Source organism: Amphiura filiformis, chromosome 9 (genome assembly GCF_039555335.1).
Source record: "Amphiura filiformis chromosome 9, Afil_fr2py, whole genome shotgun sequence".
NCBI lineage: Eukaryota > Metazoa > Echinodermata > Ophiuroidea > Amphilepidida > Amphiuridae > Amphiura > Amphiura filiformis.
Window position 1 is genome coordinate 36,131,170 of NC_092636.1, and position 18,357 is coordinate 36,149,526.

The following is an 18,357-nucleotide window of genomic DNA, read 5'->3' on the forward strand; positions in this document are numbered from 1 at the left end:
AGTAACCTTCGTCATGACAGAGTTGTATGTGTGTGCTACCATGGAATTTGCTTCAGAATGTGATTCATCAAGTCTGCGTACTCTCATATGGTGCAAGAATTTGATGATGCGTAGAATAATCATCATGATGACAGAGTTGTATGTGTACTATAATTTGGTTCATCTCAAGTTCGGTAGTGACGTAGGTGCTCATTTTGCTCTCCGCAGTATCGAATCGCGTACGTAAAGTTAAACGCCCTGAGTGTACACGCACGCGCACACGCACAGGGCGGTTTGTCAGCACGCTGAGAGAGTCTCTAGAATGTGATTTGTCAAGTCTGCATACTCTCATATTGTGCAAGAATTTGATGACGCATAGAATAATCATCATGATGGTGTATGTGTACTATTATGAGAGTGTCCCTTGAATGTGATTCAGCATGCCTGCAGACTCTCATATGGTGCAGGAATATGATGACGCATAACATATTCATTATCATGACAGAAAATGTTTGAATATGAATAAATATGCAACTACCTTCTGCTTATGAGTGCTATGCTAAAAGTAAAATTCAGCTACCCCAATTATGGTGCATATTTATTTTGCAGCATAACTGTTTTATGTAATTATTGTTCTTTGTATGTAATATTTGAACTAATTGATTCATATTTTATCTTGTATTATTTAATTAACAGTACTATTTGTATTTATATTATATTGGGTTTATACACATTTATTGTTATTATGCATTCAATTAACATAGACGCAAGGTATTAATTCTTTTATTGCAACTGGTATTGCTCTTTTAAAACGTCATGAAAGAATTGGTTTGTTTTTCATTCTAGACCTAACATGTTTTCTCATTTTCTAAAGCAGAAACAAATTTCTTCCTGTCATTTCTATTCAGTTTTACCATAGTTTAGCTTGACAACGCTAAAAAACATTGGGATCAGCGACCTATTTGAAACCACAGCGACTGGTACCCAACATTGAAGGGCTTATTTTGAAAATTGGACAAAAATTTGGTTGGTTCACAATATGATGCGCCGCCAGAGGTTGCTGGGGAGAGGCCTAAAACTGCAATTTAAAATTAAAGTAGATCCATTTGCCATCTGTTGATCACATGGAATCCTTTGTGGAGCTGTTTTAAACATTATTATTATCACACTTGCATGAAAGTTCAATGGTGGCTAAAACAACAATGTTGGCCATGGAGGTTCAAAATTGGACTGGCAAGAGCAACCACTGGCAGCGCATCGCATTGTGAATCACAAGAGTTGAATAGATTTTGTTTCAAATTTAGAATACCTTAATTAGAAAACCTGTTAGATCTAATAATAGGAGAAAACTTTCTTTTCTTAAACTTTTGAAAAGATTTCAAATAATTAAAACTTTGTGTCTTTAAATGGACACATAGTAGTCCAATCGAGGAAGAAGTGCTCTGGAACAAAGGCTGCCTTACGTCATTTAAGGCTGCCTTACATCATTTAAGGCTACCTTACCTCATTTTGATTGATTTTAGTTTGTATTCACAAAGAAATATACCAAATTAGAGTGCAATTACATTTTACATTCTCCAGGTTGTCTTGAAGTGTATTTTTGATGGTTGAAGTTTCGTTATGATAGCAAAACCTTGTTACTGTTGTTGAATTAACTTAAGGCAGCTAATATACTTGAGCACTTCTTGCACCACAGTATTCAGTTGAACCAAAGGTGACAAATGTGTAGTGAGTGAGAATTATAATTATGTATTCTTTTTATTTCTTGGAGTCGGATACCTTGCTGTACTACCTTTTCATTTGATTTGTAGATTGAATATTAGAATCAAATCACTTCCTCCATGAGTACTGTCATGATGCGCATCATATCTGTACTTATTATCCAAACAGCATCAGGATAGATTGGGACAGTCAGGGGTTAACACCCTACTCTTTTCAAAACTGACTGTGAGATACATTTACAGGTATGTCTCTTTGTACATGGAACCAACATTTAACATCCCCTCTGAAGGACGAAATACTTGCATGGTTCATTTGCACAACTCTAAATCCACCATGGGGAAAGGAGAAGTCTGAATTTGATCTGCAGATGTTGCCAATTAAAGACTTACCTTTTTTCATAGTCAATACCCCATCAAGTTTCCAGCACTGGCCATCATTGCTAGCCTTCTACCAATAAGCATAACCAAAGTTTAAAAAATGCCTTGAAATGACAGAGTGGAGGAAAGTAAAATATAATAGCATGGAATTGTAAAGTTTTTTTTATATTTATATGTCAATTGTTCAAAGTCATATTGCCTGTATGTATAATTTTTGTTTTTTCAAAGGCTGCACAACTCTTACGTTATTCATGTTTTGATATTGAGACTGTTAAACTCAATTGAGTGCTCGAAGTATATTCAAGCAAAAGTGCTTAAAGTATATTCAAGCAAAATTGTTTTGCATGTTTATCTATGCAGCATCTTTAAACGTGTGCATATTTACGACAGTGCTTTGAGTGAACGCTATTGATTTGAAGCTGCGCCCAAAGAAATACGCACTGCACCGACAGCACAGACTCAACAAGAGTGAAATACTATTGAGCATGTCAGAGACACATTAATTCTAGCAGTAGTATACCTGAAACTACTGCATGCTCACTGGCTAGCTACATGTACCTGTGATGCTTGCTGATGAGTGATTGCAAGTAGCTTAAAATAAGCTGAAATTTAATATTTTTGTATTGGATGCATGGTCATGCCCCCCCCAACGGGGTGCAAAATACATTTTTTTGGTCGTCTGTGTACTGAAAACTAGATTTGAAAGTTGGCATGTCTGCAAAACTAACCTCTGAGCACATTAATGTTGTAGAAATAGGATCTGCAAATATGTGAAGACAAAAGTGTTTTTAACATGATAAATTGAAACTTGTTATTTTGTTCTTAAGTATGCAACATTTTGAGTGCGTTATCTAATGGCATGATATCCTTTGCAATAAGTATACATAATTGTGTTATATGTTTGTGCTATGGAATTAATGTATGCAACCTATGTGGTGGTTATTGTTTTAATTTGTAAAGTAGCCTCAACTATGCAACTGTGACTTGAAAGCCATGACTGATCAATATTATATAATAAGAATGAAGAAAGAAAAGTACATGTCAAAAGTTTGTTTTTTATTTTTCGACAGCCATAGTCAAAAGTTAAACCCAAACATTTTAAGTTAGGAATAATGTGACTTGAAAGGGCATTTCGTGATCCACAGCCTCATCCCTCCACTTTTTTCAAAAAAAGTTGAGATTTTTATGTACCAAAAATTTCTTGCAGATTAATTCGTTTAGCAAAAATATCGTCAAATTTGAATTTCGTTCTGGTATACCACAACGAAATTACAACAGTGAAATTTTGGGAATAAGCTTTTTTTGCGGATATCTACTGATATAAAAAGATGCTAGGATCACGAAATCTTCCTTTAAGTTAGGAATAATGTGACTTAATTAAAAAATGGGCTATGATTCACAAAAAGGAACTAATTTAGTCTGAACTAGAATAGTGTAAATGGGGCAATTATTATCCCATTTTATGGCATCTTAGAATGTGAAAAGTATGAGCTTGCTTCAATTATTCAATTGCCAGAATCATATCTGATGTATCTAATCAAAGAGTATGTCATAATTCTCTTTGACAAAATTGAGATCTTAGAACATTTTTTAACCATCCATAGCAGCTCTGCCCAGGTAAATGTATTATAAATCTGGTATTTTGATTGATTCAGTACTAAGCTGACCACCTGAAATACAGGGTGTGTCAAAATGATTGGTACCCATCAGCTTTATTATCTAATGAAATGCCAGTGTCTTCTAAATTCAATTACCATTAGATCATCTTACATTGACTACCATTCATAGTTTTGTTACCGTTTATTACATAAATCTACAAATAAGGTGGATGTTATACTGCATTTTGATGTGGCATTCTTGTCATGATACTCACTGGATATTGATGGGTACCAATCATTTTGATACACCCTGTACATGAATACAGAACTACAAATTTTTTAATCAAGTTACCTCACCAGTGAAAAATTAAATAAAAATATATACCAAAGAATGATCTTATTTCATAGCAGAATATACCGACTGTTTTGCCGGTGAAAATGGCTTTAAATAATATTAATATTTATAATAATTGTTATTGTTCTATATATGTACAAATAGATTTATGTGTAGAAACTTAAATATTTATGCATACATGTATTCTTGAGTATTAGATGCAGAGAAAAATGATTATGAATACAGGTGTTGTTATATTAAATGTGGGTTGTCCAATTTTGTCATGCCATGTTTTCTATCTTACATTGAGGCCTGTCATCAAAGCAATCCATTTCGAAATTTTGAGTTATATTACTCCAGCCAATTTTATATGAGAAATATTTAATTTGAATATTTGATATGAGATTTGATATGAGAAGAAGAAACACGTATAGACGTCGAGCCAAGTGATGGTCAGAATTTAGTCGGCCATGACTGGGTCCCCGGCACACCAAACTGGTGTTGTGGCTGCCCAATTGGGTGGATTAAATCCGCTTAAAAAAGTTATGTTATATTGTATTGCGTTGTAAACTTTCATCTTTCTATTGTCTATGTATAACACAGGTGATGAAATGCAGTTTAAAATCCTCGCCAAGGATGCCTCATTTCACATTTTAGGTGGGATGGACTTGCCGGGGACCCAGCTATGGCTGCCATTGAGGTGTAGGAATGCATGAAATGGGATTTGTGTATAACAATGCCCCATAGGATAATACATTTTTTATACTACTTTCCACATGCTTTTGTTCACACCATCTAAACAAAACATATCTTGAGTGATAAAAGTTACTGGGGCAATGAGGAAAATATGAACTTTCTTGTGATACCTAAATCTGTTTTGATGAGCAGAAAATGGGGGTGAAGCTGTCAATCTGGTCATACACTTTTAACCCCATGAGAACTACCTGCCGATTGGCCAAAATGAATATTTTGTCCAATTTTGAACCAATCCAGGAGGGTATTAATAAGATCATCTGCAAATGCAAGTTTGACCATAAATAGTTTAAGGCCTAGTCATAATTGGCAATTTAAATTAGCATTTCAAGTTATCAATCAGAAATGCTGTTAGATAACCAGTAGTGTCCAGGGAGTTATCTATATATTATGCAAGCATTATGGGTCCCTTCTCGTTTATTGCCTTAATGGATTACAAAATAATTGGGATTTAAAAAAAAGGCTGAACTCATGGTAAAAATGACTTTTAATCAGACCAATTCTTTCTGTTAAATGGAATTTTTGCCCTCTGCTTGGCAGGTTAGTTTCATTCATAGGTTGAATTGTATTCTGTAGGAATTTAAACTGGCAGCCATAAGTGATAAGGGGGATCATTACCCTAACTGATACTATGTTTCAAAATGTAATTGTCTGCTTTGGATGGGCTAATTTTATTTGGATCAAGTTGGTATTTGTTGACAAACGGTAAATAGAACTGTGGACATATTCCTTTGATAATTACTTTTGTAGAGTACAGTTTCTATAAAGTTTACACATATGTGATATTGATTGAATTAAAGCCATAATGTATGATCTTATAATAGGAAATTAGTTTTTTGCTTCAAACCTCAGTTTTTGGCATATTTGTAATGTTTATGCATGTCCCAACTTAAACCATAATGGAATCGGCAAAATTTCCTGTGTTTTTAGGTCAACAGAGCAATGTTGACTTCAAGTCACTTATGTCCGTCATAGAACTCCATGTTAAATGACCAAAATTTAGCCAGCGGTTTTTATTCACTTTTCTTTGTTATTTAAGCTGAAAATGAACAGAAAGCCTTCCCGACAGTCATTATTATATTATTTCAGCATTTTGGGTAAAGGATAACAAAATTGAAATTTGACTGAAATCGTACATTATGGCTTTCGCCACAGCCACATAAAATTTTATAACAACTTTTTAAATGTACTATGGTGTATGGTTAATAATAGCCTGTATGTGATGTTTGACACTTAACCTTGGTGATTTTGTACCATGGTTAGAATTCCTATAATGATGCATTTGGTAAATGTGAGTGGTTTATTTTTTATATGAAATAAAAATGTTATCACATCTTGAAAGAAATATATTATTTGTGTTAGTGTATTCTTAAAACCCAACAAAACAATACCACAAAATCTATTGCTATCTACAGAAGATATCTTGTATTAGATCTTGCATATGTTGCTATCTACTGAAGATAGTGCATATTAGATCTTACGTATGTTGCTATCTACTGAAGATAGCTCATATTACTATTAGATCTTGCATTTGTTGCTATCTACTGAAAATAGCTCATATTAGACCTTGCATATGTAGCTATCTACTGAAGATAGCTCATATTAGATCTTGCATATGTTACTATCTACTGAAGATAGTGCATATTAGATCTTGCATATGTTACTATCTACTGAAGATAGCTCATATTAGATCTTGCAAAATCCCAGATTTTGAATAAAACGACGGAACCTGCGTTTTATTATTACAATGGAATTATTAGTCGAACGCATACACGATGTTCATAACACACAGTATAAAACGATGGAACCAGCGTTTTATTATTACAATGGAATTATTAGTCGAACGCATACACGATGTTCATAACACACAGTATGTACACGGCATGCTGTGTTTTTAGGTCAACAGAGCAATGTTGACTTCAAGTCACTTATGTCCGTCATAGAACTCCATGTTAAATGACCAAAATATAGCCAGCGGTTTTATTCACTTTTCTTTGTTATTTAAGCTGAAAATGAACAGAAAGCCTTCCTGGCAGTTATTACTAATATCATTTCAGGATTTTGGGTGAAGAATAACAAAATCAAAATTTGACTGAAATCGTACATTATGGCTAAGATTTTATAACAACTTTTTAAATGTACTATGGTGTATGGTTAATAATAGCCTGTATGTGATGTTTGACACTTAACCTTGGTGATTTTGTACCATGGTTAGAATTCCTATAATGATGCATTTGGTAAATGTGAGTGGTTTATTTTTATGAAATAAAAATGTTATCACATCTTGAAAGAAATATGTAACTTAGCATGAGTGTGTTCTTAAAACCCAACAAAACATAACACCACAAAATCTATTGCTATCTACAGAAGATATCTTGTATTAGATCTTGCATATGTTGCTATCTACTGAAGATAGCTCATATTAGATCTTACATATGTTGCTATCTACTGAAGATAGCTCATATTAGATCTTGCATTTGTTGCTATCTACTGAAGATAGCTCATATTAGATCTTGCATTTGTTGCTATCTACTGAAAATAGCTCATATTAGACCTTGCATATGTAGCTATCTACTGAAGATAGCTCATATTAGATCTTGCATATGTTACTATCTACTGAAGATAGCGCATATTAGATCTTGCATATGTTACTATCTACTGAAGATAGTTCATATTAGATCTTGCATATGTTGCTAACGATAACTCATATTAGATCTTGCATATGTTGCTTTCTACTGAAGATAGCTCATATTAGATCTTACATATGTTGCTATCTACTGAAGATAGCTCATATTAGATCTTGCATTTGTTGCTATCTACTGAAAATAGCTCATATTAGACCTTGCATATGTAGCTATCTACTGAAGATAGCTCATATTAGATCTTGCATATGTTACTATCTACTGAAGATAGCCCATATTAGATCTTGCATATGTTACTATCTACTGAAGATAGTTCATATTAGATCTTGCATATGTTGCTATCTACTGACGATAGCTCATATTAGATCTTGTATATGTTGCTATCTACTGAAGATAGCTCATATTAGATCTTGTATATGTTACTATCTACTGAAGATAGCTCATATTAGATCTTGCATATGTTGCTATCTACTGACGATAGCTCATATTAGATCTTGTATATGTTGCTATCTATTGAAGATAGCTCATATTAGATCTTGCATATGTTACTATCTACTGACGATAGCTCATATTAGATCTTGCATATGTTACTATCTACTGAAGATAGCTCATATTATATATTGCATATGTTACTATCTACTGACGATAGCTCATATCATATATTGCATATGTTGCTGTCTACTGAAGATGGCTCATATTTGATCTTGCATATGTTGCTATCTACTGAAGATAGCTCATATTGCATGTATTGCTATCTACTGGTGATAACTCATTAGATCTTGCATTATGTTGCTATCTACTGAATATAGCTCATATTATATATTGAATATATTGCTGTCTACTGAAATTAGCTGATATTAGATCTTGTATATGTTGCTATCTACTGAAGATAGCTCGTATTATATCTTGCAAATGTTGCTATCTCACGGAAGATAGCTCATATAAGACCTTGCATTATGTTGTTATCTACCGAAGATAGCTGATATTAGACACTGCATATGTTGCTATCTAAAGATAGCTCATATTAGACCTTGCATATGTTGCTTTCTACTGAAGATAGCTCAATTATTAGATCTTGCATGTTGCTATCTACTGAAGATTAAGATAGCTGATATTAGATCTTGCATATGTTGCTATCTACTGAATATAGCTCATATTATATATTGAATATGTTGCTATCTACTGAAGATAGCTGATATTAGATCTTGTATATGTTGTTATCTACTTAAGATAACTCATATTAGACCTTGCGTATGTTGCTTTCTACTGAAGATAGCTCAATTATTATATATTACTAGCGGGTACCCGCGCTTCGCGCGGGCCCCCGCTAGATGAGTAAACAGGAGCGGTTAGTAAACGGTAGCAGTTAGCATAAACGATGGAAATGGTAATCATGGCAATTGGTATCGATTCAACAGCTCAATTAGTACGCGGTCAGTGATGTGGTACCATTTGTTGCCTCCATTTGGAAACGATTTCCTTTAGCATATATCTTTTGCGTAATTTTTGTACCAAACACCCTTTTGACTTATTTTTTCTTTGTCTTTCCTTTTTTCTTTCAGTTTCTCTCTCTATCTATTTCCATTTATTGCTTTCCAGTTATTTCGTTCCATTTCTCTCTATTTCATTTTCTTGCTTGTTCGCTTTCTTTCTTTCTTTCTGTCTGTCTGTCCCTCTAGCTTTCTTTCTTTCTGTCTATTTTTCTTTGTCTTTCCCTTTCTTTCTTTTCGTTTCTCTTTCCTTTTTTCTTTTTTGCTTTCCCTTTTGTTTCCTTCGCTTTTTTTTCTTTCTTTCTTTCTTTCCTACTTTCTTCTTTTTTTACTTAGGCATAAATCCATCCCGGATTGGGGAATAAATTCCTCCAATATTTTGATACGGGACATGGTCTATAGGCCTACAATCACCTCCATATTGATGCATTATGTGGGTTTTGTTCTTTCTTTTAATTTTGTTTCTGTTTCATCATCAAGTAGGCCTATAGCAACAGTTGACACCTGTATACATGTGGGTTTCTGACAAAGTTAACCTCATATTTGGCCAAACTAAAAAGTGGCCATTTTTGTTCACGCATGTAAAGTGGGTTTCTTTCTTTCTTTTAAATTTGTTTCTGTTTCATCAAAGTAGGCCTATAATAGCAACATTGGGTTTCAAGATACCCCCCTATTTTGATAAGGGCAATGGTCCATACAATCACCCCCAAGAAAGTTGACACCTGTAGTAGGCCTATATGTGGGTTTCTGACAATATCAACCTCATATTTGGCCAAACTAAAAAGTGCCCATTTTTGCGGTCTTCGTGCGAATTTCTTCCACTTTTGCATCATATAAAATACCATCTTCATTATGGCCATAAACTATTCTGTCGCCAAACGGTGCAGGATTCACTGTAGGCCTATTTCAAGAAATTGAAACGGACCCTACCTATCCCCATATCAAAAGAAATCTACGCCGCTGTTAATGTTGTCAAAAGGTGCTGGATTCACTATTAATTATAATATGCCTACTTCAAGTTCAAGAAATGTTTTCATATCTCTATCCCCCCAATGTGCTAATAATGCTCCACCCTCCCCATCGAAATTCATCACAACATGACAAACGAATAAACTCAAATTATACTTCCAATATTATAGGCCTACCTTGAATTTAAGTTACCAACAGTCATCATAAACGAATGCAGCTGATTTATTATATAGCGGTTGCTAAATAAAATGCCCACTCTCCATCGAAAGTCACCACGAACGGATAAACTATGATCACTTTCAAAAGATCACTTAAAATTTTCGAAAATCATCTGTGTAGCGGTTACAGCATGACATATCCGCCGTGAGCAGTGTGTTTGTCTTGAACATGCGCGTATAGGATACGCGTATTTTAAAGCTTGTCCGTAGCAACGAAGCAACGCGTGCGGGTTCACCATTGGTTGATCTACCAAATAAATCCAAATAATTCTTTGTATTTATTAATTTATCTATCTATCTATGCATTTACCATTCATCCGGAAATGCTAGAACTTATTTATTTATCTATTTATTAATTTATAATTTATCTATAATCTCTGAGATGATTTATCTATAATCTCTGATTATCGGCAAGTTCCTCCTCAAAGTATCGATCAGTATCGATTATCGGCAAGTTCCTCTTTAATAGTATAGATATATGTTGATTTCTACTGAAGGTAACCCATATTAGATCTTGCATATGTTGCTATCTACTGAAGATAGCTCATATTAGATTTTGCATATGTCGCTATCTACTGAAGATAGCTCATCTTAGATCTGCAACTGTTGTTATCTACTGAAGATAGCTCATATTAGATCTTACAAATGTTGCTATCTGAAGATAGCTCATCTTTAGATCTTGTATTTGTTGCTATCTACTGAAGATAGCTCATATTAGATATTGAATATATTGTTTTCTACTGAAGATAACTCATATTAGATCTTGCATATGTTGCTATCTACTGAAGATAGCTCATATTAGATCTTGTATATGTTGCTATCTACTGAAGATAGCTCATATTATATATTGAATATGTTGCTATTTACTGAAGATAGCTGATATTAGATCTTGCATATGTTGCTATCTACTGAAGATAGCTGATATTAGATTTTGCATATGTCGCTATCTACTGAAGATAGCTCATCTTAGATCTGCAACTGTTGTTATCTACTGAAGATAGCTCATATTAGATCTTACAAATGTTGCTATCTGAAAATAGCTCATCTTTAGATCTTGTATTTGTTGCTATCTACTGAAGATAGCTCATATTAGATATTGAATATATTGTTTTCTACTGAAGATAACTCATATTAGATCTTGCATATGTTGCTATCTACTGAAGATAGCTCATATTAGATCTTGTATATGTTGCTATCTACTGAAGATAGCTCATATTATATATTGAATATGTTGCTATTTACTGAAGATAGCTGATATTAGATCTTGCATATGTTGCTATTTACTGAAGATAACTCATATTAGATCTTGCATATGTTGCTTTCTACTGAAGATAGCTCATATTAGATCTTGCATATGTTGCTATCTACTGAAGATAGCTCATATTAGATCTTGCATATGTTGCTATCTACTGAAGATAGCTCATATTATATATTGCATATGTTGCTTTCTACTGAAGATAGCTCATATTAGATCTTGCATATGTTGCTATCTACTGAAGATAGCTCATATTAGATCTTGCATATGTTGCTTTCTACTGAAGATAGCTCATATTAGATCTTGCATTTGTTGCTATCTACTGAAGATAGCTCATATTAGATCTTGCATATGTTGCCATCTACTGAAGATAGCTCATATTATATATTGCATATGTTGCTATTTACTGAAGATAGCTTATATTAGATCTTGGACATGTTGCTATCTACTGAAGATAGCTCATATTAGATCTTGCATATGTTGCTATCTACTAAAGATAGCTCATATTAAATAGTGGGAATTTTGAATATCGCGTGTTGAGAGATTGCTGTTTTTATTCGTTTTTATGGTTAATATGAGTTTGTTTTAAATAAAACCATGTCATTCGTGCTTAATAATTATTTTTCTAACATATAAGACATAATTTTGTGATTACCGGACACTTTAAAAAAAGAATAAGAAAAAAAGCCTCCCTGTCTGATATATGAATATTTTGCGAATGCTTTGAAATTCATATGTATAAGTACTTCAAATGTTTTGATATAAATATTCTTTGACGAAATTCAAAGATATTTATATGCTTTTTCAGAAAGTTTTTATATAGGTATATGCATATATATTTAAACAAAAGTGTATCGAATTTACTAAATGTCTACTTATTTTTACCCCCACAACCCGTTTGGAGAAAATCAATAACTCAGACCTGATCTCTAGTACGCACGAGACACCATACTATTTAATATTATTTAGGGGAGTGGGGAGGCGTTTGAAAAATAATCTTATGCAATTTTTATGCTAATAATGTCCCATAAATAACATAATAGCAACAAAAGTTGTTTGTGTTTTTGTTAAGATTCTATGACCCTTTTCTCTTCATACAAACACTTACGATACGTTTACGAATGCATTCTTGGGAGTTTACAGTCCCTAATTTATTTGACTTAAAATTATAAAAAGAGTGCAAGAATTATTTTTTAAACTGCCACGTATTTGTTGTTGTCGTGGCTTGGTCAGGGAAACCAAGCATCACGAACTTTTACTTAGGCCTACATTGGAAGTGTGAAGTGGACTATTTTTGTTTAGATCGTTTGACTCTTTGTCACGGTTCATTCTAGCATATCCCATGACATCAGTAGCACTCTTACAAACATACCATTGTTGAACTTGAACTAATGCCGTTTTCCGCTCAAGTTCATTCAGCATGAAAAAATACGTATTTGAAAATCATCGGTGAAATTCTTCCACGTTACCTATACCCTTCCACGGTTATCCATACAAAATGAACTAAAGTTCGCAAATAAACACGAACTTGATGATTTTACATTATATCATGAAAATGTCTTTCAAATGTTAAAATTGAGTTTTTTTGTAATAAAGCATTATTAACAACATCGACAAAAACAAAATAATTTAAAAGTTTTGTTTAAACGGTTGGCAGCAAGGTCATCTTTTCAGTAATTGATAAATAAACGCAGTGACTGAGATGTATTTAGACATAAAATTTAAATAAAATAATCAAATAACAAGTATTCTGGATATTTTAACTTATTTCTGAACAATCGGTATAATAGACAATTCTTTTGTTTTTCAAATATTATAAAAGTTACATTTAGTGGACATATTTTGTTTTTCTGACCGTAATTAACTCAGCGTGGATAAAGCCGTAAACAAAGTTTGTCAATGAAAATGAAACTCCGGACGTCCAAAGGTGACATCATATTAGTCTATGGATGATGGACTTTGAGGAAGCAGGCTCGGTGAACTTTCACTTACTTCAGCATTGCCCACGCACTGTTGAATGGCGTCATAAACAGTTATACAAGTTCAATGACGTAAGGCCATGCATGAAAGTATATATATGAGGGAAGTTTGAATTAACTTTCAATAGAGGAAAATCCTCGGATACTTTGAGACAAAAAGGGTCTTATTTCACTATAACGTATGTGTACACGAATAACTGTTTTCTTTTTACAATAGCACACATTGACTCAACTTTAACCATGGATGTTGAATCCACATCGCACAATGATTCTTTCTTCAGCATTCCTATGGTACTCATTTGCACAACAATTATTATACTGACTCTTTTTTGGATAAGAAGACGCTCTCAGTCACCATCGGCAAACATTCCCCCAGGACCCAAACCATGGCCCATACTTGGTTTTCTACCAGATGCGATACGGATGAGACGTCAAGATGGGTTTGCCTTACATCAGATGCACAATTGGCTTGGAAAGAACTTTGGACCAGTTAGCACTACGTATATATTTGGCATACGCGTCGTTGTTGTCAACGGGTACAAGGCAGTTAATGAGCTGCTGAATCGACATGACTTAAATGCGAGGTCTTCTCATGGTACAATGGAAACACAGAATGGGGTACCACCAATTCACCAAACAGGTAAGAGGGGAGGTAGCGTTACGGTAGCAGTGCCACAATCAAAGGGGGAAGGGGGTTCTTTCCCTCTGTTAGGAGGCTCGACCTATTTAAGTTCCTTGACTTCCTTGACGAGATAGTAGGTTTACACAGGTATATATGTCAAACGGGTTGATATTGCCCCACATGATGTTTTCTTTCTTGCCGCCATCGATTGCGAAAAGTTCGTTAGCTGAACTTAGCTCCGGGTAGTAAAATCCGTTTAGCTTATAAAATGTTCATAATCGGTTTATCCAGTTTCACTCAAAACAAGATGTTGTCACCTTAAACATATTTTAAAGTCTTACAGTGATCGACACGACTGACTCTCAATAATAAAAAGTCAAATTTTCGTTGTAGGGCCTACTTTAATAATATTATTGCTATTCATTGTTGTTGTTTTTTGTTGCAGGAATATTACGTTCTTCGGGGGATTTATGGAAGGAATTGAGAAAATTTTCTTTAACAACTCTCCGCGGTTTTGGTGTCGGCAAACGAAGCTTCGAGGAACACATTGCGGAAGAGTCTAAATATCTGTTAGAAGAATTGGCTTCGACAAACGGGTCTCCATATGATCCTACCGTCCTGCTTTGCAACGGAGTTTCGAATGTCATCTGTTCAGTTGTTTTTGGTAAAAGACACGACTATAGTGAACAAAAATACCAGTATTTTGTTCACATGATAGATGAGAAGATCGCTAATCCTGAATCTTTACTAGCCATCACCGCGTTCCCAATCCTAGGGAAATTTCCATTTGGACCAACTAAGAAAGCATTGAAACAGATTTCTCTTTTGCGTGATTACTACAAAGAAATGGTCGATGAGCATGTTAAGACGTTTGATCCGGATAATCCCAGAGACTTTATTGATGTCTACTTGAACGAAATTAGTCTGAGAGGGCAAGATACTTTACAGGATAAGTTATTCGCTGATAACATACTGGCAGTACTTGATGATTTCTTTCTCGCTGGTACAGAAACAACGTCAACAACATTACGATGGGCTTTGCTTTACATGATGAACTACCCTAAAATCCAAACCAAAATTCAGCAAGAAATCGATACCGTTGTTGGCAGAGATCGTCTTCCGAAGCTGTCCGACAAAGTTGACCTTCCTTACGTAGAAGCTGTTTTGCATGAGATTCAAAGACATGCTAGTATAATCCACACAACTGGTCCAAGATATGTGCCTGAGGATACCACTTTCGAAGGTTACGATATCCCTAAAGGAACTTTTCTTATTCCAAATCTGTACAGTACTACTCGCGATCCGTCTATTTGGCAGGATCCTGATGACTTCTATCCGGAGAGATTCCTGGATGATAATGGATGTGTCAATAAGCCTAAGCAACTCATGGTTTTCGGGTCAGGTAAGAGTGATTGAAATAATTCAACAAAGCTGTAAAAACGAGGGTAATACTCACCAACATTTTACCAGCGTGCAGTGACGATAACGTATAATGGGCTATTCCATCTAAAATCCATACTCCCCCTGTGGAAGATTTAGCTACAGTCTTCCACAGAGGGAGTATAAATTTGGAATAGAATAGACAATCGGGTAACTTCCATTTGAAATACTCACTCCAGTTGTGGAAGATATAGGTAAAGCCATAATACAGAGGGAGTATGTGTTTCAAAATTTTTCACTCTGACCAATTATATTTGAAAAACATACTCCCCTTGTGGAAAATATTTCCAAAATCTTCCACAGGGGTAGTGTGGATTTCAACTGGAATAGCCCAATAGATCTGTCAAATAGCCTATACTGTAATCTACTGAAGATAGCTTGTAGACTTTGATATCCCTGCTATCCTCTGAACAAAGCTTTAGGGCACACTAGATCTTGCAAACGCTGCTCATCTACTGATGATATCTCATATCAACCCCTGGGGCCCTTCAAATATAGTTGCAAGGTGGGGGATCAGGCGCGTGATTATCATTTATTGATGATAACATCATCTGATTTAGGGGCTATAGGCCTACTAGCTCTGGCACATTATGCTTAACTGACGATAGCTCATACGAGATGTAACAAAATGGTGCTCTCTACTGAAGATAGCTCACACTATACTAAATCTGGCAAATATTATTGAAGATAGCTGGAACTATAAGTATCTATCATGATTTTCGGGTCAGGTATGAGTGATGATTTTAACGCGGTGTACGGTACTTTAAAAAACCCGTAAGTTTCAAAAAAGAATATTTTAATTAGAAGGGTAAAAAATCCAAAGATATACCGTACAGTACTGATGCCATATTTAATTGGGCATAGTAGGGATTCAAAATGAAAATTGAGGTAAAAGAAAAACTGTTTTTGAAATAATATAGATTTAATAACTTCTACATTTTCTTCTTATTTTCATTTTCTTAGGACGACGTGTATGCCTTGGAGAGCAGCTTGCCAGAATGGAGCTCTACATTATATTTACGCATCTTTTACATCGATTTACTTTTAAGAAACCTGACGAGTCAACTATCCTCGATTTGAAACCTAAAGTTACAACAGTCATGGCTCCAAAGTCGTATGAACTATGCGCCGTTGAAAGAGACTGAGTTTGATTAACGAACCAATGTAATATATTTAAAATGACTTAAACTAGTTTATTACATATTTGTGCCGAATTCATAATAATTCAGAGTTGTTCTAGTCTTAATTTATTAATGTAATAATGGGCATCGTTTAGAAATCTCGCTATCTGCGGCGTCAATAAGCAAAATACTATTATGTAAACGCCATGAGGATACCGGCGCCTCTTAAGTTTTGACAATTATTACTATTATAGATAAATATATAGATATGAAAGGAAAGAAAGAAATGAACATAGCGAAAAAGATCAAGTTAAATAGAACTACTAGAGAGAAACAAAGGGATAAAAAATGAATATGGCAATCTTGGAGATTTTTCATCTCAACCACAATAAATTATTGAAGGGTCCATATATGATTTTTTTTTAAATGCCCTTTTAAAAAGGGCATTTCGTGATCCACAGCATCATCCCCCACTTTTCTCCAAAAAAACAAAAAAAGTTGAGATTTTTATATATATCACTGGAAACCTTTGGCTACATAATGTTTATGTACAACATATTTCTTGCAGATTAATTCGTTTACCAAAGATATCGTGAAATTTGAATTTCGTTCTGGTATACCAGAACGAAATATTACAACACATTGTCTATGGAGCAGTGCAATACACATAATCGTGCATAACTCGCAAACGCAAAATCGGAATCAACGGGAATAAGCTTTTTTCGTGGATATCTACTGAAAAGTGTCATAAAAAGAGGATGCTAGGATCACGAAATACTCCTTTAAAGCAACTACAAGTATTTTGTGAGAATATCCAGAGATAGGAAAGTCAACATCGCGATAATTGATTATATCAAAGAACGAAGGACATTAAGAAGCTTTAGGACAAGCTCTTATATTATGGATAGTAGTATTAGGGACTGTAGCGACGTTAATCTGCCAGGACGTTAATCTGCCACGACGTTATTCTACCACGACGTTATTCTCCCAAGACGTTAATCTCCCAAGACGTTAATCTCCCACGACGTTAATCTCCCACGACGTTAATCTCCCACGACGTTATTCTGCCACGACGTGATTCTCCATCGACGTGATTCTCCCACGACGTGATTCTCCCAAGACGTTATTCTCCCAAGACGTGAATCTCCCACGACGTGATTCTCCCAAGACGTGAATCTCCCACGACGTGATTCTCCCAAGACGTTATTCTCTCACGACGTTAATCTCTCACGACGCTATTTGCGCCGTCGTTCGAAATTATAAACCATGGCAGCGAAGGTTACCCTTCACTTTTTGTATAAAGGACAAAAATGTCTCGAAACGATGAAGTCGTCTATGCGTACATCGAGTTTTATCTTTTGGAAGAAAGACGCGAAACCGATCAGAAAACACGACGATTATAAAATTTTACTCGATTGGCGGTTGGAAAGAGAAGACATAATATCGGGATCCATTGAGTTTCCCTCCATTCTGATCCTAGCGTCAAAAGAGCTAACATGAAGGGAATACGCGCTGCAACTAAACGCGTTTGTGTGAAATGCAGTAAAACGTTTGGGAGCAAGTTTAACATGGAACGACACGAGAAATCTATGCACTGCGAAGAAGATAGGCCTACGGTGGAAAAAGAGAAAGAGTCCTTCAACAGGGTTGAAAAGAGTAGGCACTATAAAACTTTCTCTCGTGAAAATAGGGTGGGTAGCGAGACAGAATCCTGCGTCTTCAAGAATAGCGAGCCTGATAGCAATAACAACGAGGAACAAAGGACTGAAATGATCAAGGAATCGGACCGTTATACGGAAAAGAATGGGGAAAGAAGACAAGAATTGGGAAAAGACATTCGGACGTGGAAGAAACGAGA

At 34.9% G+C, this 18,357-nt stretch overlaps 1 protein-coding gene across 1 annotated transcript; it reads left to right on the plus strand.

Annotated features, from left to right (window-relative positions):
* Window positions 1-13,478: 13,478 nt before the first annotated feature.
* LOC140160317 (cytochrome P450 2F3-like) lies at window positions 13,479-16,895 on the plus strand. Its single transcript, XM_072183582.1, has 3 exons — window positions 13,479-13,956; window positions 14,384-15,340; window positions 16,342-16,895. Exons 1-3 carry the CDS (start codon window positions 13,557-13,559, stop codon window positions 16,521-16,523), a joined length of 1,539 nt encoding a protein of 512 aa, XP_072039683.1. The 5' UTR covers window positions 13,479-13,556; the 3' UTR covers window positions 16,524-16,895.
* The last annotated feature ends 1,462 nt before the right edge of the window (window positions 16,896-18,357 follow it).

What these genes read in the sequence shown, in the direction of transcription:
- LOC140160317 (XM_072183582.1), top strand. Translation starts at nt 13,557, where the DNA reads ATGGATGTTGAATCCACATCGCACAATGATTCTTTCTTCAGCATTCCT. An exon ending in ACCACCAATTCACCAAACAG is followed by an intron (nt 13,957 to 14,383) that starts GTAAGAGGGGAG and finishes TTTTTGTTGCAG; the next exon opens with GAATATTACGTTCTTCGGGG. An exon ending in ACTCATGGTTTTCGGGTCAG is followed by an intron (nt 15,341 to 16,341) that starts GTAAGAGTGATT and finishes TCATTTTCTTAG; the next exon opens with GACGACGTGTATGCCTTGGA.